The sequence below is a fragment of the Carassius carassius genome, chromosome 40 (assembly GCF_963082965.1).
Source record: "Carassius carassius chromosome 40, fCarCar2.1, whole genome shotgun sequence".
NCBI lineage: Eukaryota > Metazoa > Chordata > Actinopteri > Cypriniformes > Cyprinidae > Carassius > Carassius carassius.
Window position 1 is genome coordinate 20,429,852 of NC_081794.1, and position 19,198 is coordinate 20,449,049.

Sequence of the window (19,198 nt, forward strand, 5' to 3'; positions counted from 1 at the left end):
GAACAAACATAAACTAAAATGTATGAGATTGAAAGTGGATTGACTGATCTATGATAAATATATAAACTTGATTTCTATTCATTAGTAAACTATTCTTCAGAAGTCTTACCTGTTTAATTTATGTAAGACTGACAATGTGCATTAATAATATACATTTTATTAGATTGTTAGAATTGTGTAATTCAAATGGATGGGAATTAATTAAATGCAATATCTATTCAAATACATAAATCTTAAATTTAAGATTTGAGTCTGGGTCACCTCATGAGCGCAATATGTTGAAAGCACATGACTAATCAAATGACACGTTTACTTACTTTTTAGCAGATTTATTTTTTTAGCAGGAACCAAGGGAACCAAAATCTAGCTTCTTTTTCTAAGTGATCCATGCTGCTAAGAGCAAGTTGTCGGTGCAACATAAAAAAAACACTACTAAGTGCATCTTTAATGAATCTATTCTTAATTCAATGTAAGCCTAATTTAAATTTGTGGTTTAATTCATTAATGCAAACGGAGGCATGGACTCCTAAAAACCATTACAAATGAGCTAACCATGTCCAATTTTGGTAGTCTTTTTCTGTCTTCCATCTGGTAATCCTTTGGGCTCTCTTTGGAGAATTTAGGGGAAAACAGTGCTTGGTAAAATTAAGGCGGCATGCTGTCCTAGAGTAATTCTTGTCTCTGAAAGAGTGCCCACATTTCACTGCTTTCAGATGCTACAGAGCATTTTGCACGCTGATGTGGTAAAGATATGCGAGCATGAGTGTGTTTTCAGCTGACACAACTGTGCAATTAGGGGATAATTAAGGGGAAGTGCTGTGTTAAATCTAATGATCGGGCCACATAGCAACAGGGGAAAAACAGATTTGTTTTTCAGATTTGTTGATTTGTTGTCAGAACAGAGACGTGCATGTGAAGTATCTGAAACTGATTCTATTATCTTTCATGTGGGGAATCTGTGGTTCTTGAAAGCAGAGGATTTTTAGACACTGGAGAACATCATGAAATATGTCATCTTGATGCACATGAATGAGGCTCTCTAAAGCTTGGATGTTGTGTTACCATTATTTAGTAGGCCTATAAACAGATCCAGCTGTGCTCACGGTACACTGCAAACCCAGTCACACAGACAGCATTATGAACTTTATGCTTCTGCTGTAATTTTCACGTGGAGGAAGCTGAGCAGAGTGTCTTCTGTGGAGACATCAGATGCAGTTCTTGTTCCAGGAACAGGCACAAAACAGGAAGAAAGGAAAAGATAAATCTCAGAGTAAGCTTCTAAAAATGCTGTTAAGTGTCTGTTTCTGGAAAGCATCATTAAAAACAACATTAAAGCTTTTGCAATATTTTGTATGATTGAAGCATCTAGGTAATAAAATAAAACACTTGAGATATTGCAGGAGCACAGTGTTTGAACAAAAACACTGTGTCATGGTCCATTTCCCTCGTATTAACGGTTTCTTTATTTATATATATATAAGACATAAAACATAGACGGAGATACAATAAAATAAAATAAAAACACCGAAAAATTATCCAATTCAGTCAAAGCCAATTCAATATTATGGTATGAGATGTTCTTGTGATTTCTGTATTGGAGATTTTCTTAAGTGAAATTAACAAAAGCCAATAATCTGCCAACATTTTAGGATTAGGGTTTGAATTTAAGGCATCTTGCCTTTACTGTTCATATAAATACATTTTAATGCATTACTGCATCTCACTCTTTCTTGACATATCCATCAGTATGAAAAAGAAATATAATGACAGAAATATATAAATAAAGTGATAAAATGCTAAAAATTCAGTAGCTGAAACTTATGAACGGGACAGGCCAGAAATAGTTTCCTCTTTTTCTTCTAGACAAAAACAGCACATGGGAAAATCTCAATTTATTTTGCTTAAATATTTACATATACATGTAATTAACAATTTTTAAATAAATAATAAAAATATAGAGTGGGGTACTTACTACTGTTACTAATGTTTGGGTGACTAAGATTTTTTTTTTTTTTTATACTTATCGAAGCTGCATTTATTTGAAAGGCTAAAAACATTAATATTGTCAAATATTATTACAAAAAAAAATATATATATATATATATATATATATATATATATAATATATATATATATATATATATATATATATATATATATATATTAAAATGTAATTTACTCCAGTGAAGGAAAAGCTGAATTTTCAGCATTCATTACTCCAGTCCGTGTCACATGATCCTTCAGAAATGATTCTAATATGCTGATTTGCTGCTCAAGAAACATTTCTTATTATTATCAATGTTGAAAACATATAAAAAATACATGCTAATGGTAAATTTTTTGGAGGCCCACTTGAACAGCAAGCCTTTCAGAATTTAATATTGTTTGGGAAGAGATGGTTCCGATGTTCAGTTGCAAAAATTGAAAGTTTGACACTGACCTTTATCTCCTGTACACCATGTGACTGCAAGTGAGTGCAAAGCCAAACTACTGAAGCAAAGCCATTTCCAGTAATCCCTATAGTCCTACAAAACTAGGAAATGGCCAAGAGATATTGTTGCAGGTCAAATGTGTGCAGAAAGAGCGATGAGAACTCTTTTATCACATGAGTATGTTTTTGAAATGATTTTGTCTGCTGTTTCCATTGTAGTTCCAGGAGGGGTAAAGTGTGGAAGACTAATAGGTCGTGGTGAGTGGAATGGCCCAGTGCTGTTTTTGAACATTATTGCGCAGCCATCTGAGCAGTGCATTTCCTCTCTCAAGACCCAAAATGACTACCTGCATTAAAAAGTTCATTAATTATAATCATCTCTTAAAATATTACTGTCATCTTTTTTGGAAGAGTATTGCAGAGGCCAAGAAGGCGGAAACGAAAACATTTTCCATTTTCCATGTTTTTATAATTCCTCTTTCAAGACCCAAGCCTGCCATATGTGGCAGGATGGACCCATGATGCAATAAAAATCTTTTATGGAAATTGGGGGCAAAGTTCAAAGTTTATTGACTACTATATCATCTGCAGTGAACACATAAAAGATGCAGTGATTACATATAAGGCAATAAATTGATGTAATGTGGGCTGCCCGGTTGTTTTTTAGTGACCTCAATATTTGGATGATGAGCAAACTAATTAACGCACAATGTAAGAATGTCAACTAGTTTTCCTCGAAAGAACACAACAGAGGCTTATTCCTTAAAGGAATAGTAACCCTCAAAATTAAAATTTGTTGTAAATTTACTTACCCTCACACAATCCAAGTTGCATGTGTGTTTGTTTCTCCACTTATCAAATACAAACATCAAAATTTTTAATTTTTTGTCCAAAGTCATTGGGTCCATTTGTGTTTTGGACCCCTATGATTTTCAGTGCATGGACAAAAACACCTTTTTCTTTTTTTTTTGAGTGAACTATAAGGTCACCTAAGGTGAACATTTATTCAAAAACAAATCAATTGTCTTAAAATTGGCAGAAATTTGTGACCAGTTAGCAGACTAAATGTCTTTCACACATGTTCTGCTGTTGGTGCATCTAACAGATACTAATGTGGCCAAAAACAACAGCTTGTTTCACAGATACCCATAGAGCGAGAGGAACTGAACCGTCAAAACAATGGTTGAGCTCTCACTAATCACACTCTGTGGCCATTACATGCTTAATTACATTGGCTTACTCATATGCATATTTATCCTATAGGTCTAAGTTTATTTCAAGCAAAGGTTTGCATATCACACCAGTGTTGCCAGTTAAATCTCTTGACCCAGAAATGTGTAAACTTTTTCATGTTATCTAAACATCTTCACAAAAAGCAGAGACACATCATTAATTACCTTCGTTAATTATACTTTACTGACAGGCAGACTATTTTTTATGTAAGATTTAAAAAAAAAAAATGGGAAAAGAGTTCAAAATTGTTGTTTTACTTTAATCCAAAGGTCAGTAAAACTGCTTTCTTGTGTTTACATCTAAACAACACCTTCATCAAGATTCAGTGTCAAAATACATGCCGTTCCCTTTTTTATGACAAATGAAGTTTGATTACAATTTCAAACAGCTTGTGTCAAAAATCTCCTCAGCTCGTTAAGGAACCACATGGAAAAACCCAGTCTGTTTCATTAATTCACATAAAGGTGTAAGTCATCTGCAAAGGTAACACGCTTATTTTAAATGCATTTGATGTGAGTGCAAACAACTTAAACAAAGACACCAGTCTGACTTCACTATTGGCAAGCAAATAAATATGAATTAATGCTGCAAGGGTGCCAGTTTCAATGTTTTGAAAATAGAGGGACCACAAGACCGAGGATTCATTTCATAGCAAATTACAGATGCATCTTTTCAGTTGTCGCACAGAGGAATGGCAAATTGATGATGTATGTTTCAGGGTAGATCAAGAGGATAGTAACATTGGCACATACTGGCCATGAGATGAGCTCATGGAGGAAGTTCAGCACATTTCAAACACCAGCAAATTTCACATTTCTGTGTACCCAGCCAATCATCTGTCTGAGAGGCGAAGCCGATTAGCTCTGCACTCAAAACACCAAAAAATGGTGCTGAGGTCATGAAGGAAGGTGGCAGATTAAATTAGGAAAGCTTTACAAAAAGCAGGCTCTCAAAGTGTTAAGAGTTATTAACTTCACGGGCAAATCTCTGTGGGGTGCTGCTGTTTTAAACAGTCAAATTCTCCAGCCTCTTATTTTTTCTCCATGTTTTAAATATGTTCCTTTGATAAATTTAAAAGCCAGCAGTCAGATATTATAGACAGGACTGGATAAAAATATAAGTTTTCAGATTAATTGCAGTTGAAGTCCCTTAAGGGACATGGGATTGGTTAAAAAAAAAATTTGATGGGATGAAAAATTCTATTTCAATGCTTTTACATTTGCTTGCAAAATTTTTGTGATGACAATCATAGGCAGTGGCAGAAAAAACTATATGTGAGTAAACAAATGTTTTGCAAGAGAGTTTCTTGGGTGAATGCAATGCTTTTGTAAGAGAACACAAAAGCATTGAAATAGAATTTTCCTTCTCATTTCTTTTTTTTCATCACCATGTCCCCTTAAGGGCTCCATAAAATCTTTATTTGAACACATTTTCATCTCAATATTGATAATATTTCAAGCTGAATCTTTTTTACTGTATACCGATTGTGCTTCAGCGGCGGCCCACGTGTGCTACTAAATCTAAAACATTATTGAATCTTCAGCTGCGACACAAGTCATTGTTACCAAAGTTTGGCATCCGAATTAAGTGTGAGATTAAGCACATGCATTGTGAAATATTGGCAATAAAATCACGTTTTTATTGAGTAATCATCACAGGCTGTACGCAGTAACAAATAGTGTAACTTGTGAAGTCTGGTTCAGAAGCAGATGACACTTATTAACTGATTCTTTTCAGTGAATCAACAGCATATAGATTGACCGATTCACATACAAATGACTCTTTTGAGCCATTCAGACATTCAAAATGACTCAAGTTCATTCATATGGACAGACAGACAGACAGACAGATAGATAGACAAATAGACAGACAGATAAATAGATAGATAGATAGATAGATAGATAGATAGATAGATAGATAGATAGATAGATAGATAGATAGATAGATAGATAGATAGATAGATAGATAGATAGATAGATAGATAGATAGATAGATAGAGATAATGTAGCCTGCAGAATAGCTTGAAATATACCCAAATGAGTTGTTATTCATATTACTTTTTTTAGTTGTTCTTTATTTAGTCTCTCTAACATTACTTGCACAGCAAAGTGCATAAAAGAATGCAATTGAGTTTTCTGCCAGTGGCCTACAAATGGCTGATATAAATCAGGGGAGGTAATGCAGACTTTATTCTCAGAGGAATCTGAGAATGCAGAATGCAGTTTGCTTACCACAGCTCTTCATGGACTGGACCCAGTGTAAGAGCCTCTGTGGGGTGGACCTGCCGGCAGGGATGGCTTTTCCAGATGCCGGCAGGGATGGCTTTTCTGAGTCCAGACTACAGCCTACATGTCCAAAGTGAACTGCAGAACTTGTTGGGCCAGGAGGTTTCTCCTGCACTCAACCTGAAACATATGCACGTAAACGCCGCATGTGGCCCCAATCAATGACGTGACCCAAAAAAGTACAGCTGAGAACGTACACACTAAGTGACAGTTCCTGCCAAAGCACGCAACCGACTAACAAGCGGCTGCCTGGCGGGCACATAGCGTCAGGGGCCTTTGTGCGTCACAAAAGAATGACAAACCGAGGCCAGCTGTCAGATTTGTCCTGATCTCAATTTCAGCACTATTGCAACATAATCCTGGGAACTGGTCAACAGCCCGGGGACGGTCCAAAACAACCCAAACACAAATGCCAACGATTGAGACATAAAGCTGACTCTGGCTGGATAGCTCTGCACGTGTTCGCTTCCTGTCTGAGAGGCTATGCCATGGTTACAGTGAATAATATAAGCAGGCTGTGCCACGCAAGAGACAAATGATAGACTAAAGACAAGGTTAGGTGGAGACTAACAACATGATCTCCTTTGATTTATGAAGTAACCTAATGTTGGATTTTGGGAAATTCTTGTTTTCAACAAACAGGACATTTAGTCCCTATGTGCGTGCTGACATTTCATCTGTCTTTCCTTTAAGCCAGTAACTGGAAGAAAAGGGCCTTCTGTGAAGCACTAAAACAAAGTTGGAATGCTTTGAAGCATTTATGCTACTCTGCCGTTCCTATATGCGCACAGGTGTAGATCATAGGTGTTGACAAAGCCACCGATTAATCTTTATTCTCTGTCCTTCCTTTGATGTAGGAAATATCACAAATCTTAACTAGATCTAAAAAATACTATTAAGGCACAAGAGAGTAATTGAAATAGCATTCATTATTTGAATAATGGAATAAGCATGTGAAAATGGCTTTAACCAGTAGGTGATAACCTGATGGTAACCTCGTAAAACAGAAAGTACACAATTCAAAACATACCAAACAACTTCCTCTGTTTTTAAAGTGGCTAAACATGGAAATCACAAGCTTTTAAAATATAACTCTTACCACAGTAGGCAGAGAAGTACAGTAGACAGAGAAACATCAAAGGTCTGTGGCTGTGAAACAGGAGTGATAAATTATTCCCAGGTGTAAGATTGACAGTGTTCTAGATGCACTTTAAAGGACTATAACTCTACAGATGTGGCAGGTTTAAACTTCTATTTTTTGTTCCACTCAAAGTAGAGGAATGCAAATATAAGTGTTAAGGTGACTGAAAGAGTTTGCTATGCTTTCAAAAAACATGGTCTGGAAAATAACCAGACCAGGTTTTAGACACTTTTCCAGAGACTGGATCTGACCTTAGAAACACCACACTTTCACAATTTCTTAACTTCTACGATTTTTCCAGTTTTTGGAGTCACAGTACCCTCTAGTGTTCCTAAAAGGAGCTTGCATAAAATGATGCTACTGCATATTAAGAACTCAGGAGATCAAATGCAATAATTTAAAGTTCAGTTACTGAAAACCCCATGTTGAACCAGAAATCTAAATATATTGGCAAGGATGTGTCTTTTTCAATATTGTGTTAATGGTTTTTTTCTGTTGTATTTCGTGCATGTTTATAAAAACAAAAAGTAGTTCAACATTTTGTTAAATAATTTAATGTTTTTATTTAAAAATATATATATTTTTTATTCCAGGTTAACTTCATTGTGTAGAATCATTCGATTTTCTACTACAGTAACATAACTCCCTATTAATCTTATTGTCAGTGACATTTAAGTAAATAATTGTCATACCAGATTAGTTTTAACATGTCACTAGCAGTGTAACAATAACATTGGCTCTGTGTCACGGCCGTGTGCCTCTGTTTGAGAGCAACAACCTTGACTACATTGGCGCTCAGACCTGGCCAGAGGTCTCACATTTCACTCGATCATCCAGAAATAACCCAAAGGAGCAGAACAGAATATAAAAAGGGAGCTCTCAGAGTTTAACTTCTGTTCAGTTCCAGAAATGAAGCATACAGTCATCCAGTGATGCAGCAAAACTGCAGAATGGCAAGAGGAACAGGAAGTACAGCTGTCACATCAGGCTGTCGAGCCACTCACGAAATCTGGCATTAAAACAAAATGAGGACAAGACCATTGTACAGTAAAAGTTTAAAAAGAATTGAGTAGGCTATGACACAGAATGACACTATCCACGTAAGCAGTCTAATGATCTTCGATGTATTAACCACTGCTATTGTGCATCAGCAGCCGAAATGTGCACAGACCTGTTTACTGAGATAATCATCTCCTGCTGTGTAATGCCTATGCAGGGTGGAGTGATGATTTTAAAATGAAGAAACTGTCCAAACGCCAACAATGTGATGCTTTAAAGGGGTAGCTCACCAAAAAAATATAAATATGTGACGAGTGGGGCGGGGCCGAGGGACATGGGAGCGAGGCCGGTGGAGTGATTGGAGATGAGCTACACCTGTTCGACCCGCCGGTCTTGAGGCCCACAGAGGAGATGGAAGGATATAAAACTGGAGCGACGACAGTGAAGGACGAGAGAGGACCAGGCCTGGGCTTTTAGTTGTGTTTTGTGTTTATTTTGCTTTATTAAATTGTTGTTTGATTGTCCGCCGGTTCCCGCCTCCTTCTTCCCGATGATTAGCAAGGTTTAATTCATTACAGTGGTGCCGAAGCCCGGGAGAAGGAGGGACGCGCTGCTGAAGATCCCTCGCCGCTGTGGTGAATCCGCGGTGCCAACGAGCTGGCGAGGAGTGTGCCGCCATGGACGCTCGAGGCGGTGGACTGGAGCGAGTTGCCGGGGACGGGCGAGCTCGCTGCCGACCGCCCGCTATCTGGAGGGGCGGCTGCCGTCCGTGAGGGAGCGGAGGAGTCGGCGCCGTTCGCCAGGTGGCCGGAGCCTGCTGCCATCCGCCGGAACGGGGGACTCCTGGAGGAGCCGTCGCCGTCCACCGGGCGGCGGAGGAGTGTCATGCCGTCTGCCGAGGGCCGTCCAGTGCCACCGCCAGGCACCGCGGAGGAGATCACCCAGCTGGTGGAGGGCCGAGCAGCGGTGCGTCTGGGAACTGGATTTTTTTTTTTTTCTCCTCTCTCGTCTCTGTCGCTCCTCCTTCCATCTCCTTTTCTCTCGCCTCGCCTGTCCTACCCCCAGGTTCCCGCAGGTCCCCGTGAGCGGTCCCCCCCGGAGGGGGGGGGGGGGTTGTAGAGCGTCTCGGGAGTACCCCCCGGCCTGCGAGGGGCGATGGGGGTATGTGACGAGTGGGGCGGGGCCGAGGGACATGGGAGCGAGGCCGGTGGAGTGATTGGAGATGAGCTACACCTGTTCGACACCGCCGGTCTCGAGGCCCACGGAGGAGATGGAAGGATATAAAACTGGAGCGACGACAGTGAAGGACGAGAGAGGACCAGGCCTGGGCTTTTAGTTGTGTTTTGGTTTTTATTTGCGCGCACCAATCGTCCGTGAGGGGCTGGTGCGCTGTTTTGTGTTTGTTTTGCTTTAAAATGTTGTTTGATTGTCCGCCGGTTCCCGCCTCCTTCTTCCCGACGATTAGGAAGTTTAATTCATTACAAAATACATTTGGCATCCTGTTGTTCCAAACTTGCATGAGTTTTATTCTTTTGTGGAACATTCAAAGTGAATTTTTGAAGTCAATGAGGACAAGGGCTGTTGAACTCCAACCTGAATAAAATTATGATAAAAGTGATTGATGCAACTTGTGTGCTAAATTCTGTGTGCCCTGAAGTCATACAATAGCTTTTTGTAAGGAAAGGAATAAATTACATCATTATTCTTTTGAAAATCTTGACATCCATCCTAGCTCTTCTTGAGGTTCGAGGACAAGATCAGTTTGATTCACATATGAACTATTCAGTCTTGTATTTAATATTTCTGACTCAAAATAAAAATTAATTCAGAAAACATGAACTGGCAATTTCAGGTTTTGTTGCTGAATAGTTCTCTTTAGTAGAATATATCAGTTGAATAGCAAAACCAGTCTAAATGATAAATTTTTCAAAAAAAAATTTGTCATACAGCTATTGGGTTCAAGAAATTAGAAATATAGTTGTATGGACTACCTTTATGATACTTTTACATGGTGCTTTCCTAAGATACTCTGGCTTGGCTTCATTTACATTTATTGATCAGATGATAGACCGAAACAGGTCACTGAACTCTTTAATGCAGAAAGACCACTTTACTACTGCCCTTCACAGAAACCAGACAAGAGCTTTGGCTATTCATAACCATGAAAGCTTTTTGATACAGGCGGAAACATGGGAAGCTCCAACAACACTTTTGTTTGAGGTCACTTTTCAAATCTTTTGTCATCCCTTAAGACCATCCTATCATCACCTGGTCAAACCTGTTCTACCAAGTAACAGAATACTTATGTCTCTGAAGCAGTTGCGGCTGACACTGGGTCACTTTCATTTAGCCTATAGTAGGCTATCCTCTCATTGAGACAGCTGCTTAACTCTATCTGTCTTCTAAACGCAAATTACTCAGGTTTACCGTACTAGGTGCGCCCTACCGTGATAAATGTAATGAATAGAGCTGACCTGCGTAAGGTGAGGCGTGGAGAAACAAGACAAGCCTGACGCAAAAATATTAATCCTACTACAGCGAAGGCAATCTCATGAATATTCATCAGATCCCTCTGACGCTCGTTGTAACCATCCAATGGCGATGCCTCGTCTTATAAATATTAATTGGGCAGCGCGAACGTTGTTGTTACCTTCTACAGGCGAATGGTGGATTCATGAATATTAATAAAACTATTCGCCATAGTACGATTGTAAACTCTTTTCGCGATCAATCATCCGTCACATCAGCTCCGCGATACCGGCCGGGGGCAAACAGGAAATCATAAACTAAAGACAGCTGTTAGAGTCTTTGCTCTCTTTTATTTGTAAGAAACAAGTGTAGGCTATTCCTACTAAGTTACCTGTATTAATTCTCCCGCAGACACAATGCTTCAGTGTCTGTCTGGAAGTTCGTGTGTGCGTGTCATTGACGGTTACAAGTCTACGTGGTATTTCGTGGTTTTGGTATTGGTGTATGTGTTATATCTTATATTCGGTACTTTAGTGTTTTCTGCGGTGGAGCTGCCGTATGAAGAGCAGCTTCGGGAAGATCTTCGGACCGTGAAGCAGCAGTTTCTAAATGATAATGAATGTATGTCCGAAGAAAGACTGGAGGAGTTCCTCACCAGGGCTTTAGAGGCGAGTAATTACGGTGTCTCGGTTCTCAATAACGCTACTGATAACTGGAACTGGGATTTCACATCAGCCCTCTTCTTCGCCAGCACTGTGCTGACCACGACAGGTGAGAACAGACTTTCTCTTGACAGCGTTAAATAACCATAATAGGACTGTTTTTGTGTTCTTCTAACCCAGTTGTTGATTTACACGATATAATTTACTGTCTGTAGTCCTGTAAATCCTTCTTTACTATCATTAGAGCGGCCGCAATGGTAGAAAAAAACCGGTGTGGTGTCGTTTAGTTTGTAAGGTCGACCTGTCCTCTCCGAGATCTCTGATAAAAGCATTAGCTGACGCATGTGAAGGTTCAAAAGCTTGTACAGGATGACGCGGCCTTTTTAAACAGCCCAACAATTACAATAATATTTTTATATAGACTAAATATGCATTAAATAAAGGATGAAACAGGGTGAGACCTACCGACTGTGTTTAATGGGTTAGAACAGTCTCTCTCCCTTCCTTCATAATGAGTCAAAAGTCAACAAAGCTTTATGGGCCTTGCAATATATTAAGAACTTGTACAAACTTTACAGACTATGAATAAAGGAAAATATTTTTTTTTTCTTAACATACTGCAAAGGGGAAAATAAATAAGTTAAATAAATTAGGATACTTTGGGAATTTTTACACACACAAACACAATGTATTTAGTATATCCTTCTAAGAAAAAATTAGTAGTAATTTCTTTGCTCTTTAAACAAGCTTTACACAAATAAATAACCAGCACTTCTGCAAATAATATGCAAACACATGAAACAAAAAAATATAAGTCTTCTAGAAAAAAGTATTATTCTACATAGACCAAATTGCTTATAATGGGCTTCATTGTTTCAAATGACCAGCAATGTTATGCAGTTGACTGTTACTGTTAATAACTATAACTGTTAATAACTATTCTGTTAATAACAGTAACATTAACATCAGGATCTATTAAACATAAACCAAAACGCAGCAAAAAAATATGATACCAAATACACTATATAATACTATAGACAAAACATAATTGTAATTGGTGCACTTTTGAATCTTTTTGTATTAATGATGATGATTATCTTCACAAGTCAATTTTTAGAGATTTTACTGTATTTATTAAGACACTCTTGCAAATAAAGCAAAATAAATACATGTTTACATATTAAAACCCTTGATATTCCTGGTAACTTTTCATTTATGTGATTAGGATGTTGTTTAAAACAAAATGAACTGGTTCATTTGAGTAAAATGCTAGATTAGATGAGGATTACCAGGTCTACAAAACAAAACTTGCCTAAGGGGCAGTCAAAAATATCCAGAATTAGCCCAGTGATAATGAATCTCAAATATCTAAACATTAAATGTCACTCCCATGATTAGGCTTAATGCATATTTACAGTTACTATTATGCTTTATACACAATTTCAGCCTGAAAATCACTATACTGTAGACTGTAAATAGATATATATATTTTTTAAGTTTATTGGAGCATGTTTTACAAATTTCTTGTAAAATTAAATGTGTTACTTGCTATTTCTTAATTATTTTTGAATGAAAACTAATTGTTTCTTAAATATTTTTCTTCAGTGTAGTAATCATAAATACAATCACAATCCAAAAGGTTTTAATTAAGGAGTTCACAGGAATGCAATGTCTCCCAACCAGTGTCCCTCTCTTACAAGTTCATCATCTAGAAAAATTAAATTTTTGAGTACATTTCAGTTGTATACATTTTTATGACCTTTATCCCACAGGAAAAAATCAGCCTGTGAAATGAGAAGACCCCTTCAACGAGCTTCATGTGTTTGTTTGTTTTTTTCCAGGATATGGCCATGCCGCTCCTCTCTCAGATGGTGGTAAGGCCTTCTGCATCATTTACTCAGTGGTGGGAATCCCCTTCACCTTGCTGTTCCTGACTGCAGTGGTCCAGAGGATCATGGAGTTCAGTACCCGCAGGCCCGTGGAGTACCTGCACCGGCACTGGGGCATGTCCAAACCTCTGCTGGCTGCCTTGCACGCCTCCCTGCTGGCCATTATAACCATCTCCTGCTTCTTCCTCATACCTGCCATCATCTTTTCAGTTCTGGAAGAGGACTGGAATTTTCTGGAGTCCTTCTATTTCTGCTTCATCTCTCTTAGTACTATTGGCTTAGGCGACTATGTACCAGGAGAGGGCTACCATCAGAGGTTCAGAGAACTCTATAAATTGGGCATTACATGTAAGTGCACAGTTAATTTAAAAATAATTTATGTACATATATACATTAGATTTTTACTTTCTTGCATTTAGACATGCTCTACTGTTTAAAAGTTTAGGATTGGAAAGTTTTTGAAATGGGTTTGAACAAAGTCTTTTATGCTCATGCTGCATTTACATGGTTATGCTGTTGACATTTTTATAGATACCATGATGCAATTTTTCCAGGATTCTTTGATAAGATCAAAAGAACAGCATTTATTTTAAATATATTTTTAACCATTTTTAACATTCTTGACTTTTGAATAATTAAATGCATTTTGTTAAACATTAGAAATAATTTAATAATAATAAAAAGAAAAATGAACTGACCCCAAACTTTTGAATGGTATGTGATAGAAACAATTAAAGATGTACAGTAGCATAACTTTAACTTTGGACTTTAACTGTAGTTTCTTTAACTTTGGTTGAACTTTATCTTAGGTTGCTTTGTTAACTTAACCTTTGCACTGTGACATTTTTTTAAACATACATTTTTCATAACACCCCCTGTAGTATCACCACAAACCCCATAAGGCTCTCTGGCCCTTTTTAACCCCACCTGCCTCTCTCCTCTACAGTGTACCTGATATTGGGCTTGATCGCGATGCTGGTGGTTCTGGAAACCTTCTGTGAACTTCAGCAGCTGAAGAAGCTCAGGAAAATGTTCTACCTGAGAAAACAAAAAACAGAAGACCAGCTAAACATTGTGGATCATGATCACCTCTCATTCGCCTCTGTGTCTGACCAGGCAGCCTCTTTTAGGGAGGATAAAACTGATATGTTTCCTGGTGACATTGTCTCTGCCTCACCTACTACTACCTCCAATGGACCAATGGACCGATGATGCATCCTAAAATTCTATGTCCAGAAACCTGACACATCAATGTTTCTGAAACATCTCTGCTAAGAGCATAAATGTATTGTAATTTATTAGTGTAATCTGCTGTCAGGTTAACTGAAACCTTCCATAGATATGAATACTTGAAACACAGGCTGAAGGTAATGTAATGTGGAAAAGAATTGTATGAATTTCTAGAATACATAATATCATAGGACATCATGGTTCATGCTGCTGCTGAACAGAAAAACATTTTGTGACCAGGGTTTTGTGTGGGCGTGTGTATGTAAATGATAAATCCATCCATGACTTCTATTTATAAATATTTAACTGGTAAGGGGTCATAGACTAGCATTACATAATTCATATGCTGTTCTTGTTAGGTGACATACAGGGATCCATATCCTGTATTATAGTTTGCAGATGTATTAATGGAAATCATGTTTTTTAGTTTACTAAATTTGTAGATATTGCTTAAGGCCAGAAAACACTGCATGGTTTGTTGTCTGGACAAGTCAACGCTATCAGTCTGATTTTAGGCAGTCAGAGTCGATAGATTTCACTGAAAATTGTGTAATGTATGATGGGCACAGACTTAATTTTTTTTATCTTCAGATTAAGATTCCATCCAATCTGAGAATATAAAATGTTTGATATTTTGTGCCGATTTTAGAACAAATTGTTTTCATTTGTCAGCAATAAGGGGCATAGCTGTATAGTATATTCCAGCGTTAACTCTATTCAAAGTCTGCAAACTGCAAATTCACTCGTTAAGGGAATTTAAAATATGTATATTTTTAGTAGAGGCATCAGACAATCAAAAATCTGTATTTTATGTAATTTCTTTATGTTTACAGCTTTATTCATGTTGGCTCTTCTGCAGTTGCATTAGGCATTGTCCACCACCTAAAGGTGCTGTTGTGCACTGAGTGCCATTACTGCTGTATGTAAGTCAAGAACATGAGTCAGTGCATCAGTACGATCTTATGAGTGATTGGGTATATTGCTGAAGGAAATTAATATTATTTTATCATTAATTTGTAGTTTTTGTTTTTAGATTTGAATTTGAATTATTGCACATGTCGAAAGTCGCACTTTAACTAAACAGAATAAACTGGAGATTTTGGTTATTCTGAATATGTTTTAATTATATTGTGTTTATCCTTCAGCCAGTAGCAAGACGCTGTACATAAGAACCAAAATAGAACTTGCAGCACATATCAAATGTAATCCAAACACATCTCCTTCGCCTCTCAGAGTTGTTTACTTTGATCATTTTGCGTGGCTAAATAGGTGTGTTAAACCCCTGAGCAGCTGTACAGTCTGTTAACATGATGCCTGCTCAGTGCTGTTAAAAGAGATATTTACTCTGCTGTTTGAAAGTCAATTTGATGCCATCCTGTAATAGTGGTGCTGAAATTGAGCCGAGGTTATGTTAACAAGGTCCTGCAGCTGTGCTCACCTGGTTAAACTTGACCAAGACAAATTTCAATAAGTTGAACACATGAAACTATAAGAGACCTTCTTGAGTTCCCATAGATATTTATCTAAATGTCACATTCATTATCATCACAGAATTCGGTGAGGTGATATTGGAGGTTATATTTCAGGGCTTCTGAAAATGCTCTTTTGTTGAGTATATACGGAATAATTTCATGTTAGTATCTGTTGGTTTAGGTATTGATGAATGAAGCATTGAATGAATGAATGATGCCAATTCTATTATTTAGATGGCAATTTTATTTTCCTTTCAAACCTTGATGGAGGTCTCTGTAATGTTTAATTGACTATAGAGGTATTGACGTAATATGAGATTTTTGTCATAAAAATAAAAAAAGGCACTACTGAGACTTAAAGAGTTAAAGTACAGAGCTTAATATTAATGTGAATATTGTAGCTAATATTTAAATTAATTTAAATAAGCGCAAGATTGATAATCTCCATTTGAACATCATTCGGTCTCATCGCTTTTTAGGAGAAAGAACAAGATATTAAAGAAATCTCATGAGTTTTATGTTTTATGTTTTGTACAGAGATAAAGCTATTTTGTATGGCTTATTTGAGAATTTACTTAATAATTGTGTAAATAATATAATATATTATTTTATTTATTATATTGAAAAAATATATAAATATTAAAAATTGCAAAGAAAAGTCATAGTAGCAACACTTTAAAATCAAACTGAATCATTTCACATTGCATGAACAGCAAAGATGTCTAAAATGTACATCTAATTTATGGAATTACTGAATAGTTAACCCATGGGGGAGCCATGCTAGCCCAATAGTCTAATTTTACCTTTTAACCTTAAAATAAAAACAGTATTTTTACTCCACAGATACCCCATTAACAAATAGAAATCATAATTCAGCATAATGTAATGTTAAACATAACTATTTTCCAGAAACACAAAATTATATAATTTAACCTATCCATATCCATTTATTAAATGTGTTGAAATGAGTTTAAGAACAATCTATGGTAAAGAGATAAAAAAAAAAGGAAGTGTCATCTTGTCCTGTGGGGCATGTAATACCCTACTATTGTCCTTGAAGAGAACAAACTATTGAATTCTTGCAGTTGTTATTTATAAATGTCTCCTTTTAACCTTGCCTTTGGTGTGTCCTTGGTAAATGTGAATAATTTGCACCAGAGCGCTTCGATAGTTCTCACCCAAGATTTTGCTATTAAACTCTCTCTCCCATGGCCTGTGTTTATCCAAGCCAGTCTGCCTCATTAGATGTCAAGTCCAGCTACAGTGTGTGCCAAGTTCAATTTTGAGTTAAGCACATGGAGTGCAGATCTCATGGATTCTCCCACCGGCGTTCTCCGGAGGAAGGTGTCGGGAGGGCACTGTCAGAAGTTTTTGCTTAGCTAAGCACAGGTCACCTGACTGGGGCTTGTGCTGGGGTGGAGACAGCCCTTCCGATCGATAGGTGCCAACCAGTTACAATGAACTCCCCTTCGCTCACCACACACACAGAAACACACACAGTGGCTCACCCCCCCACTGCTAGCCATCTTTTAAAAGCTGGCTGTGGACTGTGAAGCTGCCACACTGCAGGGACAAGATCCCCACACATGATGTGCCGGTGCAATGCAGAAAGAGGACGAGACTCCTGCGCCCTGTGCTCAACAGTGTCCTCCAAAAGACAGGTAGAACATTTTACATTTGATTAAGTGCGGAAAAGCTAATCTGAGTGACAGTTTAATGACCTAATGGCATAATGATGCTTTTAAGAATATACATTTGATTACCAAGTTGTTACAGTTCTTTACACTGCAGTCTAATTTAGAAATATTTTTTGTTTTGTTTTTGCTTTATAATAGACAGCATTTTGCAGGGTTTTCCAAACCAACAATTTTGTTCATGTAGCGGTTATAATATGCATTGGAAATTATGATTTTCTAAAATAAATGAAAGTTTAAGAGCATCAATGAAAATTCCATAAGCTATAATGGATTCCATGTGGTACTATATACTATATACTGAATATAAGATGCTTTTATTTATGAACTAGCACACGTACATTAAGTATACAAATTACCATACCTTGTGGTGCTGGCTTATAATTTCTCATATTAGAAGTAGAAATATAATTATACATTTGGCATGCTAATGTGAATGATGACATGAATGATTTTTCAAATTGGGTGGCTTGTTGATAAGATATTGCTGTCAACACACTTTCCTTGGTGATCAAAAATAAGATTTTCGTCTGGTTCACAATAAAATCTAGGCTACATTTACATGCATGGAAGGATTAAATAGACATTAAATTGACCCCAGGTTTACTTAGGAACAAAAATGTTCTAGAAATTTGGTGGTCGGAATAATATGCAGCCATCCAAAACATGCTCATAAGCACATAGCAAGATTCATTTCATTACAGAGCGCATTAGTAATCGCATGGCAACATCTTGGAAAACACCTGAGATGGGCAAAAAATACTTTTGTTTTCATCTGAAATGTAAAAATCTAATGCATATCATGAGCATTTACGTTATGAGCTTGTGCAAATGTGTATTAGGATGGGTCTAAAACATATTTAAAGATACTGAAAGAACCAGTGAAAACAGATGCATTCTTCCTGGGTTGTTCACAAAAAGCCACTTCCTTGCTTATCTACTCTTGGCCAGTTTCCTTCTTTCCCCCTGCAACACCATGCAATCTCTGCTGTGCCAGACAGATGGGCTGTGCTGTGTGGTGTTTGCTGCAATTTACTTGTTTACCTAAGAAAGATACACCGAAGCATGCTAAATTTATTGTGTGTCACAAGAGCAAAACATGAAGTATGTTGAAATTATCATAAAAACTAGTCTTAGTAGTTAGTGAGCCAGCAGTTTTTGTTTCTGTGGAAAATAATGCAATATATGTATAGCTACAGATACTCTAGTTATATATAGACACGAGTCTGACATTTTATTATAAAAAATGTTTCAACCACTGAATGCTCATGACTTTAAAAAGGACGAAAGTGTCAGAATTATTTAAGGAATTATGCACATTGATTGTTGCTGACCAAATTAAATTAGTGTGAAATGTGTGTTTTAAAAAGAGTTTATTGGTGGTCGACGTTGATAACTCCAAATGATATAAAATGAAACATCACTACTGGTGGAATTGAAGCTCATAACTTAGAAAGATTGTCAGAATTTTTGTCTGCGCATGCGCCGTGCGTGCACAGGTGGTCGTGTCAACATCAATGCTGCTTCAGCTCAGCGCTCTGGATCTCTTTCTGACTTTTAACATGATTCTATAGCTGCTTATTAAAATGGACTCATCGGAGTACTGAAGGAAACAGAACGCCTCAGAGTGTTACTGAATGAATTTCTTGGCCAAAAAAAAAACAAACAAAAAACTACAGATGTTTCGAAATGA

The 19,198-nt window shown here is 37.3% G+C and overlaps 1 protein-coding gene across 1 annotated transcript; it reads left to right on the forward strand.

Annotated features, from left to right (window-relative positions):
• The first annotated feature begins 10,950 nt into the window (after positions 1-10,950).
• Positions 10,951-14,912, forward strand: LOC132122344 (potassium channel subfamily K member 1-like). Its single transcript, XM_059532491.1, has 3 exons — positions 10,951-11,329; positions 13,062-13,457; positions 14,056-14,912. The coding sequence occupies exons 1-3, from the start codon at positions 10,975-10,977 to the stop codon at positions 14,319-14,321; spliced, it is 1,017 nt and encodes a 338-aa protein (XP_059388474.1). The 5' UTR covers positions 10,951-10,974; the 3' UTR covers positions 14,322-14,912.
• Positions 14,913-19,198: the final 4,286 nt, after the last annotated feature.